At 41.8% G+C, this 20029-nt stretch overlaps 2 protein-coding genes across 3 annotated transcripts; both read left to right on the top strand.

Annotated features, from left to right (window-relative positions):
• The first annotated feature begins 981 nt into the window (after window positions 1–981).
• rlf (RLF zinc finger) lies at window positions 982–13868 on the top strand. 2 transcript variants are annotated; one of them, XM_044047563.1, is made up of 8 exons: window positions 982–1364; window positions 4657–4811; window positions 6172–6253; window positions 6971–7106; window positions 7228–7430; window positions 7849–7985; window positions 8098–8239; window positions 8641–13868. In XM_044047563.1, exons 1-8 carry the CDS (start codon window positions 1185–1187, stop codon window positions 13213–13215), a joined length of 5610 nt encoding a protein of 1869 aa, XP_043903498.1. In that variant the 5' UTR covers window positions 982–1184; the 3' UTR covers window positions 13216–13868. The 2 variants fall into 2 exon arrangements, with proteins under 2 accessions (XP_043903498.1, XP_043903497.1); XM_044047562.1 differs by having other exon boundaries at window positions 6971–7109.
• A 1140-nt stretch (window positions 13869–15008) lies between these two features.
• On the top strand, window positions 15009–19272 carry zmpste24 (zinc metallopeptidase, STE24 homolog). Its single transcript, XM_044047613.1, has 9 exons — window positions 15009–15730; window positions 16417–16563; window positions 16664–16867; window positions 17159–17311; window positions 17399–17540; window positions 17651–17826; window positions 17917–18021; window positions 18195–18338; window positions 18436–19272. Exons 1-9 carry the CDS (start codon window positions 15623–15625, stop codon window positions 18658–18660), a joined length of 1404 nt encoding a protein of 467 aa, XP_043903548.1. The 5' UTR covers window positions 15009–15622; the 3' UTR covers window positions 18661–19272.
• Window positions 19273–20029: the final 757 nt, after the last annotated feature.

Raw genomic sequence — 20029 nt, 5'->3', positions numbered from 1 at the left:
CTTCATTATATTTCTGGGATGTTCCGTGTTTTTAAAGTATATACAACAATGATGATGGTTTGTTGCATTAATGAAATTTAAGAAATACAAAAAGATAACTGTTGTCATTTCATTGCTGTTTATACTCAACCTCTTACAAAGAAAAGTAAAAAACAAACCCACACAGCATTATGCGAACCTAGTCCTTCTTTTGTTTGAGGAGAATTAATGAAATTAAAAGTAACACAATGCTTGAGAAAACCTGCCTGGCATAAGTATGTGCATGCAAAGATGGACAGGACTACAAATTGGCTTTCAGTTTTATTGGGATTTGGGTTGGTTTTCAATATCACGTTTGACGAAGACATTGGATGTGACACAAAATATTAAAACACTTTATCACCTTCATCTCTAAATGTAGTAACTTGGATCCACGAAGCAAGAGATCATAATATGAACATTTCCAGGGGCCAATGATCCTTTTTTATTAATTTATTTTTATATATTTTTAATTGATTCACAGTTGTAGTAAACAATACATCTAGAGTCACATTTTCATTTTTCCCTACAACCCCACACCCACTCCACCCAACCCTTACTAATGGTCCTCTTTTTTTAACAGTAACATTTACATACAAATGCACTGTTTTATAAAAAAAAAATATTTTCATTGTCACAATTATCTTTTTAAATGGAAATGTAACCAAAAATTGCCTTTGTTTTCACATCTGGAGTCAAGTAACATAATATGAGATTAGCCTGCAAGCTGTAGTTTGGACATCCCTGCTCTATCCGAACAATATACTATCATAGCTATGATAATCATCAAAGGTACAAAAGTCAACGGTGGCCTTTAAAGATAATATCAAAGGCCCAAGTAAAGTTTTTTTATTCAAAGCAACAAGGAGCCACTACAGAGGGGCCAAAGAGTGGCTCTTGAGCTGCAGGGAGCAGACCCCTGTCATGTCATTGGCCGCATGGTGTGTCCATCAAAATTAAGTCCCGCCCCCTGCCTACATGGGGTCTTAGCAAAGCTGATCAGGAGCGGCAGTCAGAAGATTCGGCTCTCCGCTACGGGAGTCGACTCTTCTCGTACGTTCACCACAAAGAATCGGTTTCTCAGAGTCGGCTCGTTCGCGAACGGCACGTCACTATAAGGCAGCGTTACAGGCTCCAGTGCATACGCGCCGTGGTGGAGAGCGAAGATGGCGGCGAACGATGTCGAACCAGAGCAGGAATGGAGCGACCGGGCCCTGGACACAGCCGAGGACACTCTGGTGGCAATCGAAACCCTGCTTGCCACACTGAGAGCCTTCGAGGACGTGCTGAAGCAACAACAAATATCCCTAACGTCTTCCGCGGAGTACTGCGACAACTTCTGTCAGGTAATGTGTACGTGTGTGCGTGTGCGCGCGCGCGCGCGCGCGTGTGTATGTGTACATGACACATCGAAGCTAATGTTAGCTTACCCAGCCTTAGCCAACCCCAAATTGTGTTTCCCCGATAAGATAAAACGCAGCTGTTGCTGTCGGCCCCGCGTCGTACCTGCCCAAGTTTGTTGTGTGTCTCTTATTATGAGCGTATGCACATTATTTTGTGTCGGAGTCTGTATTTATTACATTGGCTGAGTGAAATGTCCACCCTTTATTGCCTGAAGTTGCACAGTAATCTCGCGTCGCCGTTGCTGTAATTGTTAGATCCTAATCTTCTGTTTAAGTTTAAAAAATGCCAAATGACACATACTGTGATTACATGCCCATGACTGTGCCACATTTTGCATATCATGCAGGATTGCATGTGTGTGGGGCGGGGCGGCTTCGCTGTGTGTTTACCTTAGGTTGTTGGCCCCAGCTGGTGCGACTATAAACTGTCATGGGCATTTGCATATAGATGCATGTGTTGTACCTTTCAAACTATGCATTTTTTATTGTAGTATCTGGCACTATTGTGTAGGTGCAGACTTAAGTGGATATGAAATATCGTTTGAGCACTAAAACAAATACAGTGAGTGTATCAAGGAATCACAATGGGCCAAGTATTGTAGATTTCACTTCAACTTTTTCATTTTTTTCCCGTACCAAACCGCATTAAACTGTCAGGGGAGCTTTCCACTGGACTTTCCAGTCGAGTTCCACCCAGGGTTGGCCCAAACCTTTATGGGGCCCTAAGCAGAGTCCCCACTCCCACCACCTCAGAGTAGACTATTGCCGCTTTTCCACTACATGGTCCCGGGCATGACTCGCCTCGGCACGGCTTTTTTGCTTTTCCATTTGTGATAGTACCTGGTGCAAACTTCTGATAATCTCAAACGTCTAGCATGGAAATGTGAAAAAATCTCAATATTTAATAGAGGAGTCCGGTTTATTTAGTGACGGCACCGCCGAAAGCCGGCGATCGTGAGCTGAATCACAACCTGTTCAGTCGTATTTCAGTTCAGTGACTGTGTCAGACAGAGTCATGCAGGAAATACTGAGAAACCACTGATTAACCAAACCGCGTAGAGTCGAGCCGTGCTGTGTTAACTCTAAAAATTGCATTAATTACAGTTGTGTTATTTGCACCAAACTATTAATTTGCTAAGTGTGGTGATACTGAACTTGAATTAACCAAGTAAACCAGTTTAATGGCTTTGGTTTTTGAAACTTGGAACAGATGTGCAAATGTGCACCAAATGAGCAAATCTTCAACTCCAAAATAAAACCAAATATCGAAAGACACGTAGAATTATTAGAAATTGGGCTGATTATGTGATGCAAATTGTTTGGGACACGTTTGTAGACATGTTTGGTGTATATGTAGTCTTGGGCCTACATCTGATAAAATGTGACATTTTAATAATTACAAATGTATTTGCATAATCTAATGAGAATTTACAGAACAGCGCTGTTGGTGTATCTCCCCAAACACCATTTTATGTCTGTGCTGCTGTGCACTTACACTTTCCCCCAAATAAAAAAAGAAGCTTAAACTCAAAATAAATGCATGAACAGGGAAATAAAAATAACTTAACAAAAATCAACTTTTTAGTCATTTTAATACTTATATTTGGGACTCTGGAGGCCCTACCAGTCGCCCAAGTGTGGAAAAAGAATACTCCGTCATGTTTTCGTGGTCCCCCTTTGTGTAAGTATAGGCGATAAAACACGCGATGTTGAATTCATTGCGCTTATGACGGCAGCATGCGCATTTCACCGTGAATGTTACCACCCCACCAGTAAGTTTACTTTGAGAGCTCCACCTTAGCTCCACCTTGTCCCTATAAAATGCGAGAGTGCAGGTGAGGGAGGAAGAGCCGTATTATGTCAACGCGGAGGGACAAGTGTGCTGTTGGTGGCTGCACAGTGGAGCACAGTGTTTTACAGAGGATTTTATATATGAAGCTAATGTGCCAGATAAAGTGAGCAAACGTGTGTTCGCACCACTTCACATCATACTGCGGCCAGCGGTCGCCGTATTTAGTCAGCGACCGTATTTCACCGACGTACAAACACACAAATTTTTAAGAAAAGGTCACACAGAGCTCATAACTGGCCATTCTGACACGTCCTAATTAAAAATATTTGTTCAGTACGTCCTCCATGACCGGAACACAGACTCAGTATGCAGCTCGCCGCTGGTGATCAGCGGTGCTGTCCCTAAGTCTTTTTAACTGATTTACAGTTTGGCACAGTTTGAGTATTTCATTAGCAAAGTCTAACATATAGTTGTTCTTACCATAATTCACCTCTTAAAATAACCCCAATTTTTAAGGCACTAGTCACATGGCCAGTCTAGTCTAGAATTCCTTTTTTTTTGTTTGTGTGGAGTTTGTTTTTTACCATCCTGATTTTGGCCTTCTTATGGGTCATTTACTTGTACACACACAGGACTGTGAACTGAATATTATTCACCTCAGCAGCATACGCGCTGAAAAATGTAAACCAGTCCAAGTCCTCTCCGGGTAATTTATTTTTTGGTTGATATAAAAAAAATTAAAAAAATTGTATGGGCTAGGCTTTGACTTTCTGTTTCAATCGGAAGTAGTTCAGTTGTAATTAGTGCACTGATAGGAGACTCTAGGGTTTAGGTCTTATTCTTGTCTTCCTCTGAGAGTATACCTTATTTTTAGGACTGCGGGGAATTAATTTAGTGCCGTTTGTAGATACGAGCACAAAGCAGCAAGGCTCCTCCTGCCTGACAAATAAGACTCCTGGGATGTTGATCGCCCTAAACTGTTGTGCATGTGCACCATCTAGTTGCACACAGGTGACACGCTGTTTTAAAAGGATTTGACATTAAGACAATATTAGATGCATGAAAGACTGGGAATTGGATACATCTTTCACTTAATGGTGGTGTCATTTGTTGAATGAAAGAACGCACTCGAACTTGCCGTCATGAGAACATATTTGAATCTTGGCATCCTCTTCGTTTAATCTGTGTTGACTCGCTATTAAAGGTTCACGGTTGTCATATGTAGTACAATGACGTCCCCTCGGGCCCAATCAAGAGTTTCTCACACCAGATGGAGTGTCAGCTGGGACAGTCAGGTCTAGACTGTGGTCTTTCCCAGGTGGAAAACCCCTTTTTCTCCAGACAAATGTTTTCATCTGATCTTCTCTGATCACAAGTTTTTTACTTCTCGCAGCCTATTTTTTTTAATCTGCATTTTACATTGTGAAATTTCTCTGTTTCCAGGCACTGATTCACTATGCGGGGAACAGGAACTCCATGGAGCATGGTCTACCTCTTCTGGAGGTCTACTGTCTGTCCATCAACTGCTTTGCTGCTGCGCGATCCCACCTCACCGCAGATTCGGACAAAGTGGCCCTTGTTTTGAAGAGACTAGCTTTGTAAGTAACCCAACGACTATCTGTGAGAAGATAAACACGAGAGACATAAGTTCAAGACAAATCCAAACATCTATGGTATCAAGGTTTTTGAAGGACAATGAAGAGTAGAAGTAGTGTGAAGATTATTCCTCAAAGATGACACGAGTTAGGAAGACATAAATCCTGTTTGGAATAATCCTCTCTTAGTTATATCATTTATGCATAGGGTGGTGCCAGGCACTGATTTGCTCCCTCCTGGCAAGGAATGAACACAACGATTTAGCCCTGGCTTCAACCTTGGATTAGTTAATGAGTGTTTTGTCTAATTCACCCCCTGCCAACGCTGAGCCATGAACTATCACTGTCACTGTCTTACGGAGAACTGTTAAAAAACCTGTGGCCTGTAATCACTGGACTTCAATTAGCAACAGCTTTATGTTTATGATATGAGAAACAGAGTGAGGTGAATCGTAACTGTAACGTACCATGTCGTGAAGACCACATTTGGATAATCCTCATTCTCCATTAAGGGCTGTCAACTCTGGAATGTGTTTTAGTGCGCTACCGAGTGTAGTTTTAGCAAGTTTTATCATACTTTGTTGTACTGATTATGTTTGTATTATAGCTATAAACTCTACGTACAACACCTCAGTTGCATTATTTGTTTTGGGACTATGCTAACTGTATTGTCCCTATTTAAATACAATTCTATTCTATTCTATTCTATTTAATAACACCAACTAAGAGTTGAGCGAGGGTCATGAACTTCTCTCACAAATGGTTAATAACTTTCAACAAATGACGAGTGACACTGTCCTTATTTGACAAGAACGTGACCCTTTTCAGATGGTATTTTCTTGGCTTTGATTTCCATATCACCAAAAGGGATCCTTGTTAGGATACATCCACAAAATGTGTCAAGGGGTATTTTCACAGTATGAAAATATCCTGGTGTTATTATTACACATTATTATTCTTTAGCTGTGCTCCCAAGAAAAGGAAGCCGTGTATTCAACAAGCAGAAAATCTAATGTGAGGTGTCTATAAATAGTGACACTGGTGTTTAAAATTAACCACTGGCACATGTGATAGGCTCTATCTAAAAATGTTTTAAAATACATGCACATTTCCCTACGTTTCATTTTCAAATAAGACAGTTTGACATGTTTAATGTATCAAGATGTAGGTCGACTCTAAAAAAAGTAAAAAAAACAATGTAGAGCTTCAGAGAGATTTTTTCTCACCATCACAACAATCACTTACATAATGTGTTTAGGACGTATCTTAGTCTGCTCAAGTTTTAGATGTTTTAATGTCAGTGTTATTGTCGTAATTAACAGAGGGCGTTGTTATTTCTTGTTATTTTCATTTTTTTTTAAAGGAGCTGTTTTGAGCTGCTGCTGTCAGTGCCTGAGAATGAAATCCCATATGAAGCCTGGGTTCAGTTCCACGACTCTGTTCAGGTGAGGAGGGGCTCCATACCAGGTTCTGACGGGTAGGAGGTTAGAGTGTTGTGTTTCTATTTGCACTTTGAGTCTAAACCCCCAGTATTTTTAAACAGATAGATAGATAGATCTAATGCATCTTAGAAAGTCATCTTTTAATTATTGTTTAACACACGCTGCAGATGTCAAGTTGTCAAAGGTTCATAAATGTCCAAGCTCAGCAGAACTGGAATATACAATACAATGTTGTTGGTTTTTTTTATAGAAAATATTTACACCCCTTTAAAATCTTATCAGGTTTTGTTATGTTGCAGGCCTATGGGTATAATTTGTTCATCTAGCCACACTCAGTACCAAGGTGATGACCAGTGTAATAATTAACAACTGGCTAATGATCAACCAGCATTTCGGCATTGTTGTGAGCCGAGTGGCAGCGTGGCCCTGCAGAAACCACATGAAAAGAAAAGCTTTGCCGGTCTGATAAAACCCAGACTGAATTGTTTGGCATTATTCCTGCAGAAATGCTGCTTATATAGCCTGTCGTCCTTTTGGAAGTTGCTCCGAACAAGTTGTGAATGAGGTCGAATGAACCAAATGACTTTTGCTCTTCTGTAGAAACATGTGAATAATCGTGTTGTTTACCACTGCTGCCTCCATTTTCATCTATTTAAACAAATAGATATTTTGTGTCTACATGTTTTTTTGATGGTGTTTTATTGTATGCGTTTGTTGCAGAATGCCCATGATACCTTGTTACAGTATGGAAGCACAGACCTCCAAGCTTTACTCCAGATCACAGGAGAGGGAGGTGCATGGAGCAACCCGGTCCTTACTTCCCTTCTCACTGGTCAGCTTACCAACCCAGATGAAGGTTGTGAGTCCACTTAACTTATCCAAGTTATCGGTGGAAGCACCAGGCTTTCATTAAAGCGCTTACTTCCACATTGATGTTCCATGTCATTGATTGCTAATTGTTTGATTAATGTCTCCAGTAAATACTTACATCATCCTGGAAGGAGAGGGCTTCATGGAGATGCGAGTGAAACATCTGGAAAAGATGGGCGAAGTTGCCAAGGCTGTGGTGCTGGCCAAAGCTTGCAGTGAATGCGGCGCCATCTCCAACCAAGCTACGTTTCGACAAACATACGTTTCCCTGCTTTGTCACCTGCTCCCCAGTGAAGAAGCCATCATGGAGGTATTACAACCCTGGTTATTTATGATATTTTTGTGTCCCGTTGGTCAATTCGTACAGCTGTAATTAAACCATGGTACAGTGGTACAATTTAAAATGTATACTAATTAAAATTAAAAATAAAATTTGTTTATCAGATCACATCTTATGTTGTCAGTAGGCCATAGATCTAGATGCACATGAATGAATGAATAACTCTCAAATGCATCATTATTTTTTAGGTGTAGCGAAGAGACAGAATCCATCCATATCAGGACTATAATTTTGTTGCCGATGACATAATCCTGATGATTCATTTGGAACAATCCATCTTTCAAATGTCACAGGAATGAAAGAATACGACCCCACACCTTCTCTTTCTCGCATTAAAATAATAAAACGATGTCTCACTGGTTTCTTTGATCATTTACTGTCCAAACAGATATCCAGACTTGACTGCAAGGACGTTTTAGAGATCACATCTAACTTGGAGACGGAGGGCGAGGAGAATACGGCCTTCATCTTGTGCACAACCTTCCTGACTCATCAGCTTCAGCAGCAGAGTCTTCACTCCTCCTGGTGAGTTGTCCCCATGTGACACTACAGTCAAATGTAAATGATGGATGCTAACACATTGTTAGTACTGTTCAATTTTATGTTCTTTTTTCTCTCTCTCTCTCTCTCGTTAAAGGGAGTTGACTCTGTTGTGGAGTAAACTCCAGAGGAGGCTCGACCCCTCGTTGCTCTCTCTTCTGGAACGATGCCTTCAGCTTGGTGCCATTGCCAAAACTGTCCACCATTTGCTTTACCTGGTCCGCGTGATTCAGGCAGAGGTGAGTGTGAACGGCCTTACTCTTCAACTTGTGGTGCTGTATTTGTGATTTTTGTATTGACAGACAGACAGACAGACAGACAGACATATATATATATATATATATATATATATATATATGTATGTATATATATTGTAAATACAAGGTGCACCAAGCTGCTTTTTGTTTGCATAGGAAGGTTTTCAGTTGACACTCACCAAACTGGTATCGCTGTCTCTAAACTGCTCAGGTACAGAAGTTATCGTGTCTGGACGACAGCATAACTTTATTTGTATGAATACTTAATCAGATTTGTATGAGAATGATTCGATCTTTCAAATCACAAGGGGAAATAGATCTTTAAATGGTAATAGATCTTGGAGATCTAACTCGTGTGTAATGACATGTTATTCTCTCTTTAGGCAGAGGACCTGAGCGTACCTGCCTCAGTGGAACTGTGCGTAAAAGCTCTTCAACTTCCAAAGCAGGAAGACTCGGACACTAGGACGTCAGTCTGTAAGACGGTGTCCTGTCTTCTACCCAATGACCTTGAAGTTTTGCGTGCCTGCCAACTCACCGAGTTCCTGCTTGGCCCCAGTCAGGAGGTCTTTGCCAGTCTCGAGGAGCTCTATTCACGTCCAGACCAAAAGAATGACCAAGAAAATGAAGTAATTCCCAACTCACTACGCTGTGAGTTGTTACTAGCACTGAAAGCATATTGGCCTTTTGACCCTGAATTCTGGGACTGGAAAACTCTCAAGTATCACTGCGCCTCCTTTCTTGGACTAATGCCAGAGTCAGAAGGGGAAGACAATGAGGTCGCAGACAAGCAAGAAACTGTTAAACTTGAACAGCAGGAGGTGGCAATGAAAGTAGAAGTTGAGCATCAGGAGAAGATAAATGGAAGTGTGAATGGTCTTGAGAGGCAGAATAAAGAGCAGCTTTCTAACGTGTCAGAACCTCAAGGGGAATCAGAGGCAGAGAACCACAAGTTTCGCTGTCGCATTTGTAAGAGGTCTTTCTCCGACTCCCAGATTGTTCACCACTCCAAGCGACACGCAACGGACGAACGCCACCCCTGCCCGTTGTGCTCGGACAAGTTTGACAGCAGAAAGAAGCTTGTTCCTCATTTGAAAGAACATGTGCACAGTGAAACGCAGCTTCACGTCGACGACGTGAAGAAAGAGAACGTGCAGAATCCGATAGACGAGGACGACGAAGTTGAACCGGGCGAGATCACGGTCGACCCGTCTCTAATGCTCTATTACAAATCCACAAACGACCCAGATGTGCTGCAACACATTGTACAGCAAGCCACGACTGTGAAGGAGAAGCATGTGGATGATGACGAACACATAACATTCGATTACATCAACCAACACTTCAAGCTCCAGAACCGGGATGAGTATCCTTGTCCGGGAACTGGGTGTAAACGAATCTTTAAACATTCCAAGTACTTGTATGTCCACTTAAAGTCCGAGCATAAAGGGGACGACAATGTCAAACATTTTCACCAGATGAGGGACAAGCGTGAGAAATGTCTGTTCTGTCGGCGCCATTTTGCCTCAAATTACCATCACCGCAAACATCGGAAAATTCACTATGGTGATCTGCCGTACATGTGTGTAGTAATGGGATGCGGCGCTCAGTTTAGAACTTCCAATGAACTCGTCACACACAAACAGACGCACGGCTATCAGCTCAGCTTCCAGTGTGAGCTCAAAGACTGTTATGTCACGTGCTCCGACTTGGGACAAGTCTATCACCACGAAGCGCAGCATTTCAGAGACGCGGCATATACCTGCTGCACCGCCGAATGTAGAAAGTTTTATTTATCCAAAAAGGAATTCATTAAGCATTTAGCCACACACAACGTAACCTTCTCTGAAAAGGACTTTGAGGCTCAGAGGAAGGCAAAGCGTAAGCTTCTTAAGACTTCGACTGAGGGGCCAGTCCGCCTTAGTAAGTGCGTTACTTCTGAAGAGGTCGTGAACGGAAGTGTCCTAAAAGCTTCAGCAGTGGCTGATGCCTCTCTTTCTCAAGCATCTGATGGCAAAGAACCAAAAGGAACGATGACCTTGGTGGCTGTGTGTTTTGATGGTAGTAAGTTCACCTGTGGGTTTGAGAGATGTGGCATGACTTTCTCCAGAGCCAGAGATGTTCAGAGGCATCTCAAGTGTGCCCACGCGGAACATCTTAAACTGGAGAACAAAGAACACAAACACGACAAAGATCAGGGCACAAAGCCCAAAGGACTGAAGACGGAACCTGAGCCGGACAACGAGGAGAAGGAGGAGAGTCAACTCTCAACTCCGTCTACACCTACAGAGGCTGGTGACGAAGAGGAAGCATCCACTCATCCCACAAACGATGAAGCAAACTCTTCAAGTCTTCAAGCAAAAAATGATGCTTTAAAGGAGATTCTTATTGGACTCAGTAAACTGAACCTTAATTCCTCATCCCCTAACAGTGAGCCGAACGAGTCCCCTCAGTCCACCTCGGAGGCTAATACGTCGCAAACATCTCTTCATCGGGCAATCATGTCGAAGACTCCCGTTGTGTTGATTCATAAGAGACCTCTACATCTGCCTGATGAAAAAGTCACCGTCAAAGCTGAACAAATGTCGGCAAGTGACGAAGACGTTAGTTTGGAATCATTAGCCAACGCAAAGCCATATGTCTGTGAGTTAAAGGGTTGTGACTTCAGAACTGCTCAGAGTTACAGCTTACAGCGACACTACAGCACCAAACACGGCCGCACCATGGAACAGGCGAAAAGAATGACGTCTTTGAAAACGACCTCTTTTAAGCCCTACGTTTGCCACCTTTGTTCCAAGAGTCATAGACAAAAAAATGTGTTACGGGCACACTATCTTCAAGTACATAATTTGTCTAAGAGTTTAGTCGACAAATTAAGCTGTCGGTCTGCGGGAAACATTTGGAAAAAAGTGAGGCCTAATTTGCTGCGCCAACCGGCAAGAAAAAAAACGACGACGATCAGTGAAAATGGACAAAACTGTGATGGTCAGTCTCTACCCGAAGAGAAAAGAGAAGACAAAGCAGAATGTAAAAAAGAAGAGGGCGAGCTGAAAGAAGAAGAAGGTGTGGATAAGTCGACGCAACAGGTCAGAACCAGGCGCCTGGTAGCCAAAGGTAATCTCTGCTATATATTGGATAAATTCAGTAAGCCCTTTCATTGTGTAGCAAAAAGCTGTGATGCAGCTTTTTCAACCCAGGGAGGCCTTGTGCGCCATCTCCAGTTGGTGCATCATTACAATCGCTCTCAGCTCTTGTTAGAAAAAGAAATTGAGGTGCATCACAGTCCAGAAATGAAGAAAGAGCCTGCCAAGAAAAGGCCTCTCCCAAACTCCGATGAGCCTCAGCCCCAGTACAAATGTCACTTTGCACACTGTTTGGCTTCATACCACCTTAAAAGCAGCTTAGTGCGTCACACACGAGACTACCACTCTCAGCCGCCAGAGCTAGTAAAGTGCAAGTATGAAGGATGCACAAAAGTATTTAGCCATGACGATGCGTTAAAAAAACACACGCTCTACAGTCACAGCGATTACTACGATTCACTGGTGGTACGTCTGCAGAGCACTCACAAGAAGTCCCCGACTGGATGCCAAAAGAAGCTGATTGTTACACCACAGAGTCCCGAGAAAGAAGAACCTGGTTCACCCACTGCAGACGCTGAGAGGTCGGGATCTGAGTCTGATCTGACCCCCCAGTCAGAAGAAACGGGCGAGCAGAACCCGGAGGAAAAGAACACGTCGGTGGAAGAAAAAAAGAAACCGAAAAGACATAGTTTCAGCCATTTTGTCTTCAGATCTCATGAAGAAGCGCTACAGATGTGCCAAGATCGCAGCCTCCCAGAGGCCTACCCATGTATGATTCAGGACTGCGATTCTGTTGTCTCTTACATTAAGAGTCTGCAGCGCCACTATAAGACAGTTCATCGCATGCGTCAGGAGGACATTTTTAAGAAAAACCTCGTTTTTAATGCTGAGCAGCTAGAGGAGCTGATACAGAGGAAGTCCGCCAGACCAACTGTGGCAGGAGCATCTAATCCCAATGGGGTTAGAAAAATGGAGTATCAGGCCGAGCCCGACAACACAGGGGGACAGTCTGCACCCGTGAGCCTGCACTCTATCAAATCTGAAACACAGGACGAGGATACTCGTGATCCCCTGGGGTTTCCAGAGGAGGAGCTGCCACTGGTTGAGAGAAATGGCGTCCTCGTTGGCGCAGATGAGGTTCTGTACGGTGAACTGAACACAGGCGGACACGCCGAAGAGTCCGCTGCAGCAACACACGTCAGTCACAAACAGGAGGAGAGACTAAGCTTAGATAAAATCAAACCTCTGCTTCGCACTGTCACCGTTGACCTCTCGCCACCATGCTCGCTGCGCTTTACCGCCGAAGAGGGCTTCCAAGACGCGTCGAGTAACAAGGACGGCGGCAAGAATTTAAAAGGGTCCGCAACAACACCCACTCCTTCTTTTCGCCAGCCACTGAAACGGAAAAACGAACTGTCTGAGCAGCCGTCAAACGTCAAAGACCCACAGCCTTGTAACCCCTCGCCACGCTCTTTTGACATTGGGGGTTATAAGCCTATGGGATTTGAGTCCTCATTTCTCAAGTTCATCCAAGACACAACTCCAAAAGACAAAAGCACTGAGGTAGCTAAACGGAGAGACACTTACAGACACAGTTGTTCGGTTAAGGAGAACAACCAGCTCGGGATCTCTCACACACGCAGCAGAAGCACTCATTCTCCACCACTGGAGCCCCACATGATAACTGGAAACTTCACTTCAGTCCAAAACTTGAAGTCCATCCTGGACAAAGCTCTGGCTGGGTGTGGGGACCTGGCCATTAAACAGCTTCAGTACCTCAGACCTGTGGTGGTCCTGGGGAGACCTGTATGCACCACCACCACCTTGCCTGAACTCTTCCCGTCAGACAACAGCAAACTGCTTCTTGGAAGTTAGTTAAACTGAGCACCTTTTTAACATGCCATTTACAAATCATGCTGTATTTTCAAAGACTGTGCAACAGTATTTTTCTTTGTCCCAAAATGAGAGTATTATGGTTTTGTTGTGGTTTGTTTTTTAAGTTGCCAAACTGAAACATTATCAAAACTAGCCGAAGACACAACACAAGTACACGTCACACCCCTGAGGAAAATTGTTTTTTTTAATGAAGGTATTCAGATAACACCCGTTTAACTCAAAATGGCATGTGTATATATTGAAATGTACAGATTTTCACATTGTTAGGAATGGACTGCAGCATATTGCAATGACTACTTGTGTGAAAATGTGACTGAAAACAATTCCCTCACTGCAAAGGTCTTAAAAAAGGATATGTACAGATGTTTTTCATTTCAGTTTATATTTAATCAGTGTTGGGATGCAGTAGACATGTGTTGGCAGACATGTATGTAACACTTTCTAATAAAACAACTTAGGTTCTGGAAGCTGCCGTCTTTTTGAGTTCTGTAATTGATTTTCTTTTTCTTTTTCATAAAGGCACTGTGAAATTAAATCTTTTGGGTATGTTTTGCTATATTAGGTGCATGTCCTCTATAAACACAACATTGTGGCAGAACAAAGGTAGACTCAATAAAACATGATTTATGTGATATAAGTTGTGCAATCAATGTCATTTTACTGGCTAAAACTTTGCTGTGCTGTTAAAAGATTTATATTTCATATGATGGAGGATTATCACTCATTAATAGTGAACGTTGCATAACTTGATCTCTCGTATTCAGTAGCTGTCTTTGCTATGTATAGACTTACTATCCAGGTTTACGTTGTGTTTTTCACTTAAATACACTAGTTTTACTGACAGCACAGGTTATGAAGTATATAAAATTATAATTTTCTCATCACGTCATCAGATGAAGCTCTTTGTACTGCAGCTGACTTATCATCTTTACTCATACTTCAAATGTATACACAGTTAACTGGTACTGATAAACAGTGTGGCACATTTTCAATGCAAGTGTGAGCCAAGGTTATTATAGGTAACAACGAAAACTAAACTAGAGACAAACTGAATTGTGTGTTTACAAAACTAACTACAATTGTAGTTGAAAATGTGCTTAGTTTTCATCTTTGTAAGTTTATTTCATATATATTCCTTTCGGGTTCATATGAAGTATGTTTATTTTTTTCTCTGGTTGTGTTTACATTCATAATAAGGTGGTTTTTAATTTGTATTTGTTTACAATGTGGGACACAAGGCTATGCAAGTTAAACAACATTTGTTATTGGGTTGAGTTTGTTCATCTAAGTGAATCAAGCCTCTAGTCTTTTATTGAGGTTATTTTTGAGATTGAGCCCCTGAGACTGCACTCACAATGAGTGTGATGTGTCTCATGAGGGTTATTTATTTTTTATTATTTAGGTTATGTTCATTAGTGTCTAGTCTGTTAGGCTATTTGATGTTCACCTGACACGCTAACTGCATCCAACCTCAGCAGTGTGATGCACATTTTGCGCGTCAGGCTAATTTCTTGTAGATGGTAATATTTGATTAACAGAGGGATGTTCATTTGTTCTAATATTATATTAATATGGCACCTTTTGGGACCTATGGGACTGATAAATTACTAATTTGTTGTTGGGTTTTTACAAAACACAATACTTATTATGAACACAATCATTTACAAAAAAAACAACTAACTACAAATTAAAACTAATTTTAAAAACAAAAATGTAAAACTAAAACTAATGAAAAATCCCAAACTATTATAACCTTTGTGTGAGCTCAGTGTCTGTTATTGTAGCTTCTGTTTTCACATTTTTTTATTTTTATGTGCGCAACATTAACTGTCCCATTCATTGAAAACAAGGAAGTGTTTTGCTCGCAACAATTCTGCATTTGTTTTCTCCAAAACGCATTTATTGGGAGATTAGTTCTTTTATTTTTACGCCACCGAATTTACTTTTAAACGTGTATGTTGTGGGGGGGATTAAAGGTCTGTGTGTTATGACGTACACTTCGACCTTCGACTTGAGTGAGTTCCCGGAAAGCGGAACTTTAACTATATCGTCGATGTTTCATTAGGGGTGAAATTCGTTGCCACACTGCGCCGACAGGGCTCGCATATCCTCACATGAATGGAAAGATATTAGCGATAAAAGCCTCGACGCGGGAATGGAAATTGGATGCAGGGACTTCAGAGTTAACGCAATTTCGTGTCCGACGATTTAACGCTTTTAACACTTTTCCCCGTAATTTAATCTACAGTGTGTTTTCTGTAAAGTGTGTAGAGCATAAGCTAAGTAGCTGCTAGCCTCAGGCTATCAGTGCGGCTAGGGTAACGTTACCGTTGTCGTTAGCCAGCCGAGCCTGTTTAAGTTGACGTAGACCAACAACAGAGCAAACATGATTGAAAGTATATTGGATCTCCCGGTGGAAAAGCAGATATTTTATGCTGTTTTGGTGTTTTCATGGACAGTGTATCTATGGGAGGCGTACCTTTCTTACAGACAGGTAAGACAACCGTTACATTTCAAAATATATTGATTTGTAGAAGGGATTTACAGTTTTTAACGCGATGAAAAACAGTTGTAGAAATAACTTTAATGGTGCATACAACGTGAACAAATATTGTGTGTTTATTTATCAGATATTGTGGTAATGTAAGTGCATTTTTATAATTTCATTTGCTGAATAAGATGAGTGTACATTTTCCGGAATAATTTAGGTTATTCTATGATTGCAATTCTGTTTGTGAAATAAGTTTGAAAAACAAGCCTAGATAGTTTTTATTTCAAACATATTTGCAGCATTTACATTTATGTATGTCTCGTCACATGTTTGAAAAGGAGTAAGAAGATGTATACACTTGAATGAATGAATATCATTGGTCATATTCATATAAAAAGTAAACTCAGGTTATGCAATAACCGAAAAAGGAATAGGGTGAAGCATGTGGCTTATTTTTGCATGTTGTGTTTTCATTTGGTCATGTTGAGAGAGAAAAAAGTCCCAGCAAGCTAACCAATATGAAATTTCTGTGATGGTTGTGAAACCTGAAACATTACTCGTCAAATATTACTTAATAATGTGTGATAAATATCCAAAAGGTGGCGATTTGACCTTTGAATTCTGCACTGTGCTGATGACCAAATATGAATATCACGAGTAACATTGTTGCTGATTTTTCTGTTGTGCAGAGAAGGATATACAGATCAACAAGTCATGTACCGCAGGAGCTGGGCAAGATCATCGATTCTACAACATTTGAGAAGTCGCGTCTCTATCAGCTGGACAAAAGCAACTTCAGCTTTTGGTCTGGACTCTACTCTGAATCTGAGGGCACGGTACGAACGTGATTGTAATTGTGTGTATTTCTCATGTGAAATCATAGATTGAGCATGTTTATGTCAAATCGTCCTCTAAATGTTTTTGCTCACGTTTTAGTTGATCTTACTCTGTGGTGGAATCCCGTTCCTGTGGGGCGTCGCCGGCACGGTGACGACGCGCTTTGGATTTGGGTCGGATTACGAGATCACCCAGTCCCTTGTGTTTCTGACACTAGCCACCCTCTTCAGTGCCTTCACGGGACTTCCATGGAGTTTGTACAACACGTTTGTCATTGAGGAGAAGCACGGCTTTAACCAGCAGGTACACTCGCGCACCAACCCTCGCCCTCTGTAGTCGATGAACAATATTGTAATTTGACCAATTTTGACATACAGTGACTTGTTTCCATAAATAATTTAATGTTTTCCACTGTGGTAACTTTGACTTGTTTTGACTCACGGCAAAAACTAAACCCTCACAGCCACATCTGCAGTCTACTGTGATTATGTGATAATCACCAGGTCATTATTAAAGGCCTATTCCTGGCAGATTGCGCTCCCTCCGTCGTTCACAGTTGTCTTTGTTTACATTATTGTCTGCTCTCCCTCTCAGACGTTGGGGTTCTTCCTCAGAGATGCTGTCAAGAAGTTTGTTGTGACCCAGTGTATCCTGCTGCCCGTGACCTCGCTGCTCCTGTACATCATCAAGATTGGAGGAGACTACTTTTTTATCTATGCCTGGCTCTTTACTCTGGCTGTCTCTCTGGTTAGTGCATGTCTACACATCACTGCATAGTTATGCTGTGGTTATCCAGTACTCATTAACCACGATACATCTCCTCTTCTCTTACAGATACTTGTCACCATCTATGCTGATTACATAGCTCCACTGTTTGACAAGTTCACCCTGTTGCCTGAAGGAGAGTTAAAGACTGACATTGAGGCTATGGCCCAGAGTATAAGCTTCCCCCTCACAAAAGTTTATGTTGTGGAAGGTAAAGTGTTGGCTGATCTCAGCGCATTGGTTCATGGATTTAAGTTCTCATTGGATGGTTTTAGTCACAGCAGGTCTTTAACCCGTCTTGAATGTATTCCATATTTTCAGGTTCCAAGCGCTCATCGCACAGCAACGCATACTTCTATGGGTTCTTTAAGAACAAGCGCATTGTGCTGTTTGACACGTTGCTGGAAGACTACTCGCCACTCAACAAGGCCGGAGAGCCACCGGCTGAGCAGCCAGAGTGCGACGAGACGTCGGGCGAGGCCAAAGCCAAGCCAAAGGTCATATCGCCATGAATATAACACAGAGAAGTTCATATTTAACTGATGTGTCATAATAATAGGTTTTTTCTCGTCTTATTTTTCCTACAGAACAAGAAACAAGGCTGCAACAACCCAGAGATCCTCGCTGTCCTCGGCCATGAGCTCGGCCACTGGAAGCTTGGCCACACTGTAAAGAATATGATCATCAGTCAGGTTAGGATGTCATAACGTTTCAGAAACGTTTGCTTTTGAGTATTTTTCTTTTGATCGACTGGATCGAGAGCATAGCATTGATCTTGCTACCAAATAAAGGCGGACGTAATTCCTTTGACCGATGGTATTTTCCTTATATGCAAATAACCTTTGGCCAACTCTTGTTTCTCCAGATGAATTCCTTCCTGTGCTTCTTCCTGTTTGCTGTCCTGATTGGACGCAAGGAGCTGTTTGTAGCTTTTGGCTTCAATGAAAGCCAACCCACATTAATAGGCTTGATGATTATCTTCCAGTTCATCTTCTCCCCGTACAATGAGGTGGCTATGAGTTTCCATAAACAGTAAATCCTAGAAACTACACAGTTTTCTCATGTGTCTTACACTCACAAACTTTTATTTCTGTGTTTCGTTGCAGCTCCTGTCCTTCTGTCTAACGGTTCTGAGTCGCAGGTTTGAGTTCCAGGCGGACGCGTTTGCTCAGCGTATGGGCAAAGCCTCTGAGCTCTACTCTGCCCTCATCAAGCTTAACAAGGACAACCTTGGCTTCCCCGTGGCTGACTGGTTGTTCTCCATGTGGCACTATTCCCACCCTCCCCTCCTGGAACGCCTCAGAGCGCTTGGCAACGTCAAGCAGGACTGACGGCGCTGGAAGGGGCCGAAGCGATCGCCGGCTCCTCCAAAGGGCCTCCGCAAACCGCTCCTGGCCCTGTAACGCACCGTGGTCTTTCTTTACCCACCTGCAGCCCCTCTTATTATTTTATCTTGATTGTAGTCTTTTCTTCTTTTGCCGATCTTTCCATCATCCCCCCCACACACCTTTACACTTTGTTTTTTTTAACAAAACCAAAACATATCAACTCAAGGCAGCCTAGAAAATCAAAAGCCTTTCCTGAAGTCTCTGCTCTTTCTTTGGAGACACTTTATATGCACATGTTGAGAGGGAACACATCTGGGCATTGTGTATTTTCAAAAAGTCATTGTCAGAACACGGATCATTTGCGCTTAGTTTAGTAAGTAGTATCTATAAATTAATTGATTTTTTTTTTTATTTAAAAGGGAAGAGTAAGTCTTTACGAAACCGCCACTTTACCACGGCTACGTAGTCCTGTTGTGATGTAGACGTGACGTCTAATTGTTCAGAGCATACAGAGCATACTAGATGGATCCTCCAGCGTAATGCACACTTAATATGTTGTGAATCAAGAGAAGCGCTAAGCAGATGCAGACGTAGTGGGTAGGAAGATGGATGACTCATTAAAAAAAAACTCCTGACAATACTTTTTGCAGATAAACTGGCCAAAATTTGATTTGTCACTTTTTTTATGCATTACCCCTGGGCAAGCTCATGAGAACACACGTTTTGTCAGTCGTCCAATTCCCAGTTTTGCCAGAGGGGCAATGTAGATGCTTTATTACACTGAAAAAAAAAGTGAGTGCCTCAAAATATTGCTGTTTTTTTTCCCCAGGTAATTGAAATGTTGATGAATGGCAGTGCAGAAAATGTTTATTTGAGATTAGGTTACACTTCAGTTTTACATGCATGGGGGTTTTACTTTTTCTAAAGCACTTGCTTGCCACCAACGGTGCAACCATATCTGTATATATGTAACTTTGCCTAGTAGAGTATTGACGTATTAAGTGAATTGTAAAAAAAAAACTGTTGACTGTGGATTGACATTTTAAGTTGATATGGTGTTTTGTTTTTTTTTAGTTTTTTCTCTCAGATTTTGGGCCGGTGTGAATGCAGAGTTTCCTGGAAAGCAAAGTATAAATAACGAGACTTTTTGTTCAAAGAGGGGATTGTATACTTCCTTTGCAGCGTTGAATAAATTCCTTAAAAGCATTACTCTAATTCTAGGCACTTGTTTTTGTAGTAGAGGGGAAAATTAATTGGAATACATGTGAAAACCATATGGGCAAGTGATACATGAGATATAATGAATGTCTCTATGTGACATTTAGATTTCCTGCCCAGAGACTAAAAATGCAGAATGGCAGTTTTGATAAAA

The sequence above is a fragment of the Solea senegalensis genome, linkage group LG16 (genome assembly GCF_019176455.1).
Source record: "Solea senegalensis isolate Sse05_10M linkage group LG16, IFAPA_SoseM_1, whole genome shotgun sequence".
Classification (NCBI taxonomy): Eukaryota; Metazoa; Chordata; class Actinopteri; order Pleuronectiformes; family Soleidae; genus Solea; species Solea senegalensis.
This window is presented reverse-complemented; position numbering and strand designations above follow the sequence as displayed.

What these genes read in the sequence shown, in the direction of transcription:
- rlf (XM_044047562.1), top strand. Translation starts at nt 1,185, where the DNA reads ATGGCGGCGAACGATGTCGAACCAGAGCAGGAATGGAGCGACCGGGCC. An exon ending in AGTTCCACGACTCTGTTCAG is followed by an intron (nt 6,254 to 6,970) that starts GTGAGGAGGGGC and finishes CGTTTGTTGCAG; the next exon opens with AATGCCCATGATACCTTGTT. An exon ending in TACCAACCCAGATGAAGGTT is followed by an intron (nt 7,110 to 7,227) that starts GTGAGTCCACTT and finishes TAATGTCTCCAG; the next exon opens with TAAATACTTACATCATCCTG.
- zmpste24 (XM_044047613.1), top strand. Translation starts at nt 15,623, where the DNA reads ATGATTGAAAGTATATTGGATCTCCCGGTGGAAAAGCAGATATTTTAT. An exon ending in AGCACGGCTTTAACCAGCAG is followed by an intron (nt 16,868 to 17,158) that starts GTACACTCGCGC and finishes TCTCCCTCTCAG; the next exon opens with ACGTTGGGGTTCTTCCTCAG. An exon ending in AAAAGTTTATGTTGTGGAAG is followed by an intron (nt 17,541 to 17,650) that starts GTAAAGTGTTGG and finishes CCATATTTTCAG; the next exon opens with GTTCCAAGCGCTCATCGCAC.